Source organism: Anopheles coustani, chromosome 3 (genome assembly GCF_943734705.1).
Source record: "Anopheles coustani chromosome 3, idAnoCousDA_361_x.2, whole genome shotgun sequence".
Taxonomy (NCBI): Eukaryota; Metazoa; Arthropoda; class Insecta; order Diptera; family Culicidae; genus Anopheles; species Anopheles coustani.
In genome coordinates this window covers 9,959,856-9,973,910 of record NC_071288.1, presented here as the reverse complement: position 1 = coordinate 9,973,910, position 14,055 = coordinate 9,959,856, and the positions used below count along the sequence as shown (strand labels likewise).

Genomic DNA, 14,055 nt, shown 5'->3' with positions numbered 1-14,055 from the left:
GTGTTTGTTTGCGTTCGTAATGGAAAAGTTGGGCGCACCGAGCCCTAAAAGGGGGGATCACTCGTGTCAAATCAAACACGGTTGTCCCGAAATTTGTTTTATCGTACCCCACGTGTGACAAGACGAAGGAAAGTGTTCCGATAGCATCGTGCTTCGGTTCGAGTTTCCCCATTTCGATTGTCACACGTTTTCCATCATTTTCAAAGCGACAATTTTCGACTACCTCATGGAAGGCGATTAATGCGACCTTCACGTCGGATGCCAACGATGATCACGACGTGTACGCACGACGGCCCATGGGCACGATAATGACGACCGGCTGGATGAGCCGCGGACCACTGCACACCGACACACACACACATACTGACAGCCTCAGCGCCCATCGCCGAACGCAACATGTGGCGTGACGATAATAGTAATTAATAAATAAGTGATAATTTACTAACTAGTCGCTTCCAATTACACGATAAGTGTAACCTGCGTTCGTGTGGGTTAACGTGCTAATGTGTGTGTTTCGTGCCTGATTGTGTGTGTTTGTGTATGCCGATCTCAGCATGGCTCAGTGAATCGACTCATTACGCATTAATTTTTCGTGAAGCATTTGTTTTTTGTTCCTCTCCAAATGTACGCCTAGCCTCATGTTGTTTTCCTTCTTCCTCGGGGGTTCTACGAATGTTTCACTTGATTTCGATGCACTGCCTATCTCGTGTTTGGTGTGACAGCGGCTTGCCTTTCTTTCCTATTGTTTTTTTTTTACTTCCATTAACTTCCATCTCCCAACCCGTTACTTATAGGGTTTGTTTGTCCGATCGGTTCGTTTTGAAGGATATTTGAAGCCGATTCCACAAACGGCCTGTCGGAGTATAATTTATTGCTTGTTTGCTTGCCCTTTGCATTGTTTTTTTTATACCTCCTGCCCCTCTATGGTCCTTGTTTCGGTTTCGTGTTTGGGATACGGTTTTGTTCGCGCGTTTAATCATCTTACCCCGTTGTTTTTTTCTTCTCTCGATTATCATTATCAATCGCGCGTTTGGTTAAGAGTGACACAAGGAAATCGGTGTGTGAGGCCGTGCCATGAGTGACAGGATGATTAAGCAATCGCGCCGTTGGCATTGGACCTTCAGGATCGTCCGATAAGGCGGTCTTCGGAGGACCGTATGCCCTCCGAGGCGAAAAATAATGAGTGCTAGATAGCGAAGATGTTGAAGCCCCAGCCCGACTGTCTGCCGTGGCCCGGGGTTGGGCATTGCGGGTTCAGGATTTAATTGTGACACTGATAGCGTGGTATTGGTCGGGATAAATATGTACCTCTGCTCGTCAATTGATTCCAGAAGGACACATTCCTCGTCACTCACTCAAATGAGATCATTTCCCCTCGCCAAGGGGTCATGCTGATAAAGATTGTGTTTCAAATGTTTCAAATCAATACCGAGTAACAGAAAACTGTAATTTATGTGTTTGAGATAAAACATATGAAAAGTCCCGTTTAGTGAATCGATTCGACCCTCAGGGTGGCTGACAAGTGATTAAAAAATGGCTTTACGACTCTCCATGGTGTTAATTGGCGTTGGGTTGGACACACTTTTCCTGCCGACTCACACACTAACGATCCTTCCACGTTGCGGAGCTGCTAAGGGTTAAAGAAATGAAATGGAAAATAAAAACATCCAACTGCAAGCAAACATGGTTGCCTTCGGTGGTCGTGTGCAGCAATCACCCGTGGCCAATGGTGGCCAACTTTAGCGATTCGTCACATCGATTCAGCAATTATTTGCTTGGCGCTCCGCTACGATCACGCCTTCAGTCGGGCCACGACGATCGGCAGTTCGATTTCCGCGTCTATCCCATGCTATAGTTTAGAAATGGGTCCGTTTTTTCTTCTCCACTTGCTTCCAGCTTTTCATCGCCTCCCTCCGCAGAGTGCCGATGTCTTTCCGATTTTCCCAACCGGACGACGAACCCCGTTTGGAGTAGTGTTTGATTAGTTGTTTCATTTGGTAGCCTTGCAGACATTTCCACTTTCCCAGCGATCGAAGTACAATCACCATGGCCTGCGTATCGAAAGGGAAGGCTAACGATGAGAAGTTTTCCCACCGAAGGTTTTTTGTTTGTCGAAGGCCCGTTTCAAAGGACAGCGTTTTTCTTTAAAAATTCTATCGTTTTTCCCATTGATGTTTTGCAACGGAAGTAACTGAGAAAACGTTATTTTAATTTCGTTTCGTATTTACAGGATCGGCCGCCGACGGAGACGACGAAAGCAGCGCCTCGAAGCGGAGACGGTCCCGGACGAACTTCAACTCCTGGCAGCTGGAGGAGCTGGAACGGGCGTTTTCCGCCAGCCACTACCCGGACGTGTTCATGCGCGAGGCGCTGGCGATGCGGTTGGATCTCAAGGAGAGCAGGGTGGCGGTAAGTTGACAGCACACTTTTTCTTGCCGTCCAGCAGCTTTATAACTTTAAATCATAGTTGAAACAATCTTCCGACAAACGATTTTACGAGTGCAGACGTAGAAGGAGGATTTTATGAAAGGGGAAAGTACTCCAAGAATCAAAGGCAAGGATCAGTGCGGTTTTCATAGATTTTTCCTCAAGATCGTATCGTAGGCACGGAGGAGAAGCTTGCAATTTAGTCATATTTCATTGCCGCTAGAAAACGAGGAAACGGCGCATTTCCCTTTCTTAGTCCGGGCAGCCGATAGGAGAGCGGAATATTGGGAGGGTGAAAAAAATGATGACATTTTGTGACATAAATTATCCTTTATGCTCGCTCGTGCCGCTCGCTCGCAGATTTGGTATTACAACACGGGCAATCAAAACTACTACGAAACTGCGAGCGAACCTCATACATCTATGCATGGGGCGTGCTATCCACCGCGACACTGGGCCAGTATAAATAGTAGCACTAGTACTAGTAGTAGTAGTAGTAGTGACGGTGGAAGTCCGCGATACAACCCAGGGAACGGGTACCGAATGCGAAACGATGGAAACAGGAAAAAATGCATTTAATTTCAATTTGGTGCCTCATAAATTTTGATCGCATGGCAAATGATAGGAAAACGCGTGAAAAGAGACAGTTTGTGAGACGGAAGAGGAGGCGAAAAATGAAAAAGTGTAGAAAAAAATGACAATCGAGCCAATTACGATGGCGTGCGGCATAATGTGTCGACGATGGTACTGTTTTCTATTATTTTTTTTTTTATAAAACATACTATTTATTTATAAAATAGTTTACTTGCTTATAAATATGGTCTTTACAATAGTGTCAAAGAAACAATGTACATTTAAGGACAGCTAGATCGATCGCAGTATCATTGTTTCCAATGATATGGATGATGTAGTTTGCATACAGACGAAGCACTTTTACTCGTTGCGCAGTACTCATTCCGCGGAGTACTGGAAAACGGAGACATTGAAACGAGCACTGACACCCTGGAGCTTCATTCCTGATGCACTGCTGCAGCAGGTCCCAGGCGGCAATAACGCGAGTGCAAGAGGTGAACCTATGTTCCAGGGTGTCACATTCAACACAAAACATACAGGACGATGAGGATGCGCGTCCCATCCGCATTAGCAGATCGCCATGTGGGACCTTGCCGTTCACGACAAGGTAAAGTGCCGACCGCTGTTCCGATGACAACTTCGGGGAATGGATGTTCTTCCATACCATCTTCCAGACAACATTTTGAAACTGTTCCTGGATTTTGGGATTTGGGAAACGTTGCACTAGCGTCTTGCGAAACGCTCTAGTGGACGGGTGTTGCTTAAGAGGGGAGGGAACGTATGCGAGTATCTGGACAACACTCCGAAGGCATGGATATGTTGATGGGATGGCTGCAATGTCAGGCGGATTGTCAGCGTATTGTATGTGGTCCGCACCAATCCGCAGGTACTCCTGTTCCACCACATACCGGTTGGTCAACAGGGCTATAGTCGTCACAGCTGGGATGTGGAGGTTGAGTCCCCCACGGTTTCGGGGCAGCGCCAGTTGTTGGAGTGGGATCCGTATTCCGCCAGCACCGCTCCAGAGGAGAGACCCTACCAGGCTAGTTACCTTGGCTGTGTCCATTGCGCGTGCACCAACAACCGACGCAACGAACCACAGCTTCGGCAGCAAGAAGGTGTTGAGCAGAACCACTTTCTGCATAAGGTTCAGGTCTCTCACCCTGTGTAACCACACCAGCCGACGAAACTGGTTGATCACCAGGTCCCAGTTGTGACCGGCTGCTTCCCGAATGTTGTTGGAAAAAAGGATTCCAAGCAGCCGCAGGCGCTCCACAGTGTGCAGCCATGGTATTAAGAGCCGGTGCCCGTCTGATACCGCTCCAATATCCAAAGCCAGAGTCTTGTGGACATTTAGTTTGGCACCAGAGCAGACACCAAAAGCCTCGATTGCCGCTCTCACTCGCTCAATTTTGGAAGGGGACGTACTCACCACTGAGACATCGTCAGCATAAGCATTGACCAGGTCATCCGGATCGCAGCAAATACCTTCGATTCTAGTGATGAGGGGATGAAGGTATAGGATAAACAAGTGCATTGACAAGGGATCTCCTTGTCGCACGGAGCGTTGGATAGGAAAGGAAGAGGATAGAGAGCCGTTCACAAGGACACGAGAAGAGGACTGTTCTCCAATTTTCCTCAAAAGGCAGACGAGATCCGGATTGAAACCCAAGGAGACCATCGATTCAAACAGAAAGCCCCTATCAACACGGTCAAACGCCTGCGAAAGATCGAAGGAGACGAGCTTTCCACACTTCCTCCTCCGCTTTAGATCTATGATTCTCTCCTTAACAGAGAGTACGGCCTGGAAAATATTGGCGGGCTTGTTGCTGCATTTCTGCGCCGGTGATATCACCTGCCACTTATCCATAATTCTTCCAAGCCGAATCCTCAATATCCTCGAGAGGAGTTTGTAATCCGTGTTAAGGAGAGAGATCGGGCGGTAGGAGGATAACGTGCACCCATCACCCTTCTTTCTTCCGAGGACAATGACCCCATTAACGAAACTCTCCGGAATATGGCCATTGAGGGCTTCGTTGAGAACTAATACTAGTTCTTTCCAAATGACCTCAAATGTCCGTAGATAAAACTCTATTGGGATTCCATCAGGACCAGGTGACTTCCGAGGTTTCGATTTTTCAATTGCATGAAGGATTTCACTCACGGTAATTTCATCCATGCAACCGTTGTTGGTTTGACAATCCTCGGGAATTGCACGGTGACATGCGAAAGACAGGTCAGGGTACGTCGGTTCGTCGGAGTACAGGTCCCTGTAGTACGTCTGAACATAGTTCAATAGTTCGTCAGGGTTGTCTATAATAACGTCATCGTCAGTTCTTAGGCTTGAAATCACGGTACGACCCTGCCTTCGTTCTCCAAGCTGAAAAGTGGAAACTTTTTCACCACTTACTCTCGTTTCGTTTATTTGAGCAAAGTCCTCAGAGAAACGCCTCTGAAGGAGGAGCATTTCCCCTTTTATACGATTAATATTAGACAGCTCACTAGGATCTGCCAAATACCGATCATATGAGGACCTTAACTCCGCGTAGAGGATGTTATGAAGCAAGCGGAAGTTGGAGTATTTTTGGTTCGTTTTCCAACGGAAAAACGATTTAATTTTTGGTTTGGCGAAACAAATCCACCATTCCATCCAGGAACCATAGTTCCTTCGTTGTCTTGTCCAATAATTCCACTTGCCCCTAAAATCATCTATATTTTCGGCTGTCAAAATATGTGGCCGTAGTTGCCAATAGCCATTTCGTCGCGCGTCAGGTATGTTCGGAAGGCAGAGACGTACCGTAAGTGCCTTGTGGTCTGAGAACGACACCAAGTGCATATGCGTGTTACGCAGTTGGTCGTTCATAGTCTTGGAGACGTAACAGCAATCGATTCGCGAACCGGAACCACGTGTGATGTAGGAGAACTCAACATCGTTTCCTCTGATGGCCTCCCAGCTGTCACACAAAGCTAATCCATCCACAACGTTTTGCAAAGCAAGGCTCTGACTCCCTCCACCGGTAGCGTCCTTGGACTTCAACACACAGTTGAAGTCCCCTGCCAGAATGACCGGTCCTGGTACATTCCGCAGGTAGTAGGCTATCGTCTGGTTGAAGAACAGTTCCCGCTCCGCTCTACGCTGCGTTCCTGACGGAGCATAGATGTTGCATAATGTGGAATTATTCTCAAGCCGAACGCAGATGAGACGTGAATCCAAACTGCGTTCGACGTGAGAAAATTTTATCGGTTCGCGAATAGCGATCGCAGTACCTCTCCTTGTGTGGTCAACGTTCGTTACAATATTGTACCCAGGGAGCGTCAAGTCAGAGTCATAAACCTCCTGCAAGAATACAACGTCAGCGTCAATATTCCGCAGGAAGCTCCGTAAAGCATCTAATTTAGTCGAGTTGGAGATCGCATTGATATTAATCGATGCGAAAATGATCGATTTCAGCGATTCATCCATCTCAACCAAATTAGCGCGAGTCTCGTTCTGTCGGCTTCGGGTCTTGTGTCGGGGGTTTTAGCAGCCCAGGGTTTTTGGGGGGACGGCCAGGCTTGCGCTTGGGCGGCGCCTCCGTCCGAACTCCCGGTCCGTCTGTCTCTACCGTCTCGTCCGATCTTCTCTTACCTGTCACCAGCACGGATGATGTGGAAGGAGTAGGAGAGGGAATGCGAGGGGCGAGGAAAGGCAGCGACGAAACCTGGCACTGCTCCGTTTCCATGTCCGAGTCGGCCTCCGATGTTGCTGCCGATCTTGAAGCTTGATGGATTTTGGCGCCAGATGTCAAGTTCAGCGAACTTGCTCGCAGCAGACTGGAGACGACGGGCTTAGTTATAGCACCCGGTGCCGTATTTACTACGCCTATCGAGTCGCTTGGCAACGTTGTAGGCGTTCTTGGTGATGATGCCGGGACGGCCGGTGCGACCTCCGTGACGGTCGGTGTGCGCGCCAGGACGGTTGATGTGCTCACCGGGATGATCGGTGCACTCGCCGGGACGGCCGGTGCACTCGCCGGGACGGCCGGTGCGCTCGCCGGGACGGCCGGTGCGCTCGCTGGTAAGGTTGGTGTACGCACCGGGACGGACGGTGCGCTCGCCGGGACGCTTTTTGGTGTTGCAACCGGTGCAGATGCGCGTGTCGTTGATGTTGCTGAACTTTGCAGGGCAGACGCGTACGATAATCTCTCGTTCACACTTGCCTTTTGAGCAACTAGTTTCCTGCCTTGGGTGCAGGTCATGCCATGGTGCACCGAAAGCCCACAGGTACGACACGTTTGGTGCTGGCCCCGGTAGGTCACCATTGTTTCTTCACCTCCGATAGTGACGTACGAAGGCACCGGCTTTGTGATAACCGCTGTCACATAGCGGTATCCGTCCGGGATTCCGGCGCATGGATAAGGTTTTGCCCAAACGCCGGTTCGAATCGCGCGCACCTCTCCGTAGCGGGAGAAGAAATCCGAGATTGTCTTGTCTGAAACATCTTCAGACAAGTCGTGGACTTTCACGACCACGGAGTTGTCGACCATGGTGATCGGGATCGGGAAATGCTTCCCGTCGCATTCTAGCGAGTGCTTTCCGTCGTTCTGCTCGACGGTTCTTAGAGCGAGGCTCTGCTCCTTCACACGGATAAACATTGCGGATGTCGCTGGCTTCATCCGGATTGAGCTGATGTTGTTGCTGGTAAGACCCAGCTTTGTCATCACGAAGGTCGTTGCCTCCATCACGGGAGGCCTTTTAGGAATCTTTGAGAAGTCCACCCGAAGGGTACTTCTCAAAGCTGCCATTGTTAGGCTTGCTCTATTTTGCGGAGATAAACTATTTGCTCTGCTTCGTAAAAGAGCGTCCGATCACTACGAGTCTCGGAGTGGAACTACAATCGAGCCAATTACGATGGCGTGCGGCATAATGTGTCGACGATGGTACTGTTTTCTATTATTAAAAGAACAATTCCAAATTCATGACATGGAGAATGTCGTGTTGTAGGATCGTTTTACATCGTTTTTAAAAGTGGAATAGTTGGCGGAATTTTTCAAACTAAATTGTTAAAATTTCTAGAACTTTTTGAATTTGAAATCAGGATATAATATCCAGTGCCTCAAATCAAGAGCTTCATTGGGTAAATTAACCTGCTTCAAATACTTTTCAAACATGTTCTGCTCTCCGCAATTAATATGATTGGCAAGCTAAAATTAAACACCACCACCTATTCACGGTAAACGTTTGTGCAAGGATCTATCATCGATACACCCTTAGCAACCGCCTGCTGCGCCGTTTGAAGCCACCGCTAAACAGAGGATAATCTAATTATAAGAGGAAATTAGCTTTCTGTAAATAAAACGCTGCACCCCTCCGGAGAAAGCCCTTACGATGAGGATGTAACCGATGTTATTTGTTCCTCCGCGTCTTTCGACCGGCTTTATCTGCACAGAAATGATGGCAATAAAAGTAAAAATAATCATTTCCACGTTTGTCACGATGATTACTACAAGCCCAGGTACAACGGTGTCCCTCTTTTCAAGCGACACAGCTAGGGCTCGTTTTCCTCTGTTTCAAGGTCGCCGCCCTTTTTCGCCCGGGGTTCGGTGATGGGCTAATGATTTCAACAGCATCTCCTCCCCTACCCAGCGGGAAATGTTGAGTTTTTCGCGCTCGAGCAAGGGATTTTCGACCCTTCGCGACTTGTGCTTCCACTTTGTGAAGGAAAAGCGTGCGCTCGTCGATGTGGCAGTTGGTCGGAAATTGCCCCCGAGGAAGTTTTCCCGCTTCCCGCTTCCCTCGATTGTGTTTTCGGGGATGAACCTGTCACACCTTCGCGAGAAAGGAAACAACGACCGCATAAATCTGTTCCTTGCGTTGCACGACATTGGTTTGGTGTTTTGGGGGGTTTGAGTTTTTCCGTGTTTTGAACGCACCCTCCTCATTTCCATAAAGCTCCCATCCTCCACCCACCCGGCTGCAGGCGCTTCCAGAAGGATCATTTCAATTTGAACAGATTTTCGTCCGCAGCGGCGCTTGAGCGCTAACCTCAAATGTGCTATAAATTATGCAACGTTTTGGTCGTTGGTGTTTGTGAGCGAAACCAGTAGCCAGCAGGACAATGACAACGGAAAGGACATTTAGGAACGGCAAAGGAAGAGAAAACAAAGGGAAACAGTATTGGTAACAAGTGTTTCTCGAAGAAATGGGAAGAGAAAGGGAAATATTGGCGCATGCTCCATGAATTGTTGTTTGATGCCAATATTTCCAAAATGATTTGGGTGTTTTCCTACTATGTTTTGTTGTTTTCTGTTCACATTTTTTCCTTATATTCTTTTAGTTTCTAATTCGGAGCCGTTTGTTTAAGTTATTTATTTTTATAATTGTAGTTAACAATCATTTCTACATACTGCTCCAATGATAAGGAAATATAGTAAATCTGATTGTTTCTATTGTTTGGTCAAACTTTTTTAATTGACTCGAAAATTGTACCAAAAATCCTGTGTTGAAAGGGACCTAACGCTTCCTCCTTTATCCCCCTGTTTCAACCCTCGTTCCAAACCGTGCCCCTTCCCAGGTCGGGTGTTTTGGCATGCACGACGACTCCGATGAGGACGGGACGAGAATACATAAATTAACTGCCAACAATTCCGAACAGAAGCTGCGTTACAAATCCCGGGACTAAAGTACCCACTCCCCTTCCTCTCGGGTCCACCCTACCGACCCCGGTAGGGGAAAATTTCTCTCCCTTCGCCCTGTTTCGCGCGGAAAACTCTCCCGAGTTCATTTTTCGGTGTGATAATAAAATCTGTTCCCGTTTGTCGTTTGTTGCTGTTTTGTGTTTGCCTTTTGCTGCTGGTGCGCCTGTTGTTGGCCCCTTTTTTCCGCAGTTCACCCTGCAAAGTGAACAAGTGGACATACGTCCTGTTTCCCCTCTCTCTCACTCAACAGAGATTCCTCTCTCCTATGTTGAACGTTTGCGGTTACCAGTCGCTGGAAGAAACCTGACGAACACCGAAGGGATTTGTGCTCGGTCGGTGGGTGGTAGAAATCAAAAAGTTTCCCTGTCCTTCCCTGCCCCTGCCGAGGGTGAAAAACTCGGGTGGGGAAATATAATAATCTAACCTAACAACAATATTATTATTACTTAAATCCCTATCGACGAAACTTCCCTCCGTAATTTTCATTTGCTGTACGCCTTTGTTTGCGTGTGCGTGTGGAGGAAACTTGTTCCTCATTCGATCCTGTTCCCGTACCCTGCTACCCTTCGTCGCTGCCTTGTTGGTCCACCCTGAACCTTATCAATTCCGCTTTCGACCGCCCTCCCTTACGTATACTTAAGGGAAATCTGGTACTTCGGCGCTGTTGTCGAGGTTTTGTTAGGGGGAAAAACGTGCTTGAGTCAACACTCTGCAGCATTTGAGGTCCAGGGGGAAGGAAACGAAGCTGGCCACAAGAACAATGCCAGGACAAAGACGAACAACCACTACCGGTAGGAGTCAACAACTATTCGAGAGACTTGATGATGCTTATTACACGGGATTTACTTGTTCGGGTTTGATTTGTAAGGACATGGTGAACCTTTGGCTGGCAAAAGGACCCTTTGCTTGCTTGGCTTTACTCTCTGCTCCACTACAGAACATATCCATAAATTCTTGTAGTATTCTTTATGAGCTTACATTGTAACATTATAAATGAAATTAAATATATTTTACCAACGAGTACCATAGATTTCACAATTTTAATCTAAATGATACTGAAAATTCAATGCCTCTATAAGAGAATCAAAGTCACAGCAACAAAGTTTCCAGTACATACGTCCTCCAAATGAACTAAATGATTTCGGAAGATATATGAACCGAAAAACGCCCCCAAAAATCGTTCACCGGACCACGCTTTATGGTCCCTAATACCCATTTGAGGCGCAATTCACGCCATCCCGAAACATCATCAAATCGGTTGTTCACCAAACCAAGGAAACGGTGGGTCGACATCCCCTGTCCATGCCAAGCGTGTTGATGATTGTTTTCCTTGCCAGAACGACGCTTCTGCCGCAGCATCTTTGGCATTCATTGGCTTGCGTTCTGCTGATTCGGTGCTTCAACTTCAACTTCCCCCGGCAAAGCGCTTCGGCGCAGCTTCTCTGTTCATGGGACTCGAGGGACCTCGCTAGGTCCACCCTTCACCATCGTCATCCTTGTCGCAGGCAGCGGTCCGAATGAAATCAACCTCATCGACTTCTCGTCCCTCCGCTCGCTGACATTCGACAAATGACTTTCGCAAGGCAGCCTTGGAATGGTTCATTTTGTGGGTGAAATTGCGGTTTTTCCGCTTGCCAGCCCGGCTACCATCATCTGAAACGCTCCGCACCAGCGTGGTCGTGGTCATCAATCGAACCGAAATTGGATAACGAGAATTGAAACCGGGGAACGGCAGCGAACCACGCCGCTTTTTTTTCCCCCAGGAGCCTCGGGATCTTGTGCCAGCCGGTAGAAAACGAATCAACGAACGTAATGTGCTAAAAATCTGTTCGAATTAAATTTAATATCTGGAACATTTACGTTCCTGCCGGTGGTGATTTATTAGGAACCTGTTTCGTAATGGAGAGCGCCGTATCAAGTGAGGCAAGGATCCCGGAGCGACGATGGGAGGAGAACGGGGCTGTTCTCCTTTTCCCTTTGGCCTCTGACGATCGAACGGCTGGACGTGGAGTATGAGGTATGTTTGATTGGATGATTGAATGGTTCATAAACTTTGCGGCCTGTGGTCGAGCAGCATCGCTTGGGGAGCTTTTAGGGAACGCATCAGGATGTTCTTTTCCATTTGCTCTTTATTTATTTTTTATTCCTCCCATCTTCTGCACAAGCTCCAGGAGTTTTGGCAATACTTAATACACGTAAGGTGTAAATCTCAACAAGTGTTCCTACCTTCATTCTGCTTTTCGTCAACAAATCATTTCTTTCTTCCGTCAGCCATAATTTTTCTGACATTTTCCTTCACTTTGAAGTGAATTTGCCCTCGCCTTCCGATTGCCGAAGTGAATATTAATCGCACCCAAATTCACCAAGCGTGGTGGAGCGACGTTGACGATGTCAACGTGACCTGGTAATCGCGGCCGGGAAAAATCTTTCAAAAGGCAATCCAACAACACCGGTGAACGTGATGTGATAAAATTGCGAAACGTGATGCCTGGTCCGGAGGCGCTGAAAACCAATAAGACCATGCACGAAAAAATTAACCGCCACAGCAAAGGATGCGATAAAAGTGAACCGTTCGCTATTTTTCGAACAATTTTTATTAGTTCGTGCCGTGAAGACACCGCGCAAAAGCATTCGTCAAACGCTGGGAATATTTTAATTTCCATCTCCCTTTGAAGCAGACCGAGAAGCGAACCGTTTCGCTCGGGGACGATGTGGCGGATGATGGATAGAGCAATTTGTTCTTTTTTAAATGTGTTTTGGGCGAGACGTTTTACAATGCAAAAATTTCCACATAAAACAGACACTTACACTTAATTAAGCTGTGCTCGAGATGCGATGATACGAACTTTGTTGTATTCCATTGCTCTTTTTTCTTTTTGTGATCGAAGGATTTATTATTAATTGATATGCATTATACTTCCGCCGTTCAAAAGTCTTGTTACACCCGGTTTGCTGAAGAGCTTCCCAACCCATCTCGGCCGCGGTAAGGCAACACAATGGCGGCACAATGGCGGCACAATGGTGGCCCCTGAAGCGCTCCGCGCAAACTATTTATAACATACGCCTCGCACCTTCATGTTCATCATTATTCAAAAAGGTTTCATCCAGCCCGCGCCATTTCCACCGACCTGTGTTGCTTGTCAACAATTTACAACATCACAATTAAAAAAAGCACCAGCGGGGGTTTTGGCGTTTCCCCCTTTCGTTTTCTGGCGGGCGGAAAACTTCGACGGATCGGGCGCGCGCGCGCGCTCGCTCGCGACTCCGAATCGTTCACCTATTTATCAAGATCAGTTGTCATCGCGTAAATAGTTGAGTTAATCATTTCTTTTGCAGCTCTTTTATGTTCCGTCCGTTTCGGGTTTGATCGCACCACCACCATCATCCCTTTACCCACCCCCTGATGGGTCCCTGATGACGGTATTAGTGTTGCGATGAGGCGGTCAGTTGCTTTGAAAAATATAAATTAAAAATCGTGCCCCGTGGGAAGGGGAATTAAATAAGATACCAAAACATAAAAAAGAGACACGCTAAGCTACGACCGCAGTGGGTTAAACTTGAACGTTTTATCGCTTCCAAAAGTCCAATATCCTCGATAGCTCGATAAAATACGACAGCGCGGTTTTATGGCCACCGTGTTTTCCGCCGTTGCCGGGGCCGAATACGGAAAACCGCTTCCTTCCACGTAAACCGTTTAGGAAATCAATAGACTTCGCGCACATCGATGATCGGCCCATAATTCATATTTTATTTATTCCTCTGCTCCGGTCGGTTGGAATTAAATTAAAAATCGATTTTTTTAATCGTCTGCGCAGACGATAATGTGCCCGAACACTGCGGCGGCTACCAAGCGGCCTTCTTCGGCGGCCCTTCGTCGCGAGGTCTTCGAAGCCAGCAAGTATTTTAATTCGATGTGAGCGATCGACAAGGATGGAACTGGTTTTACTCAACAATGGTGTCAGAATATCGCGATCGGAAAACGTTCCGAGCATCAACGGTGCTTTAAGAATAGGTTTTAAGAAGTTTTATGAGCATGGTTTCCGATACATTTTATATAATAATTTTTTCGACTTGTAGAGGAAACATTTATACCTTTTTTCGACTTGTCGGAGCATCAAATTTCTTGTGGGAATTTCTTGTGGGTCTTCAGGGAATAATTTTTATTCCCCAACTCTCTATAATATTGAAAATTGCATTTATTTATAACGAAACGGATAAAATTGTGAAGTAAAACAGACAGAGAAAAAAACAAGATCGTCTCGCGATCGTAACAAATGAAGCTGTTGTCCAGCAAAGGTGTTAAAATTCATACCCCAAATTTAGCCCACCCTGCCTTCCTCCTTCCGATCGGGTGGCGATCCAATACAATAGAAAACAA

The 14,055-nt window shown here is 47.2% G+C and overlaps 1 protein-coding gene across 1 annotated transcript in view; it reads left to right on the top strand.

Annotated features, from left to right (window-relative positions):
- The window catches only part of LOC131272886 (homeobox protein unc-4-like), a 70,589-nt gene that overhangs the window by 43,179 nt on the left and 13,355 nt on the right, over positions 1-14,055 (top strand). Inside the window, exon 2 of the mRNA XM_058274759.1 lies at positions 2,231-2,409. Coding sequence (XP_058130742.1) covers positions 2,231-2,409 — 179 coding nt within the window. The remainder of the gene's footprint in view (positions 1-2,230; positions 2,410-14,055) is intronic.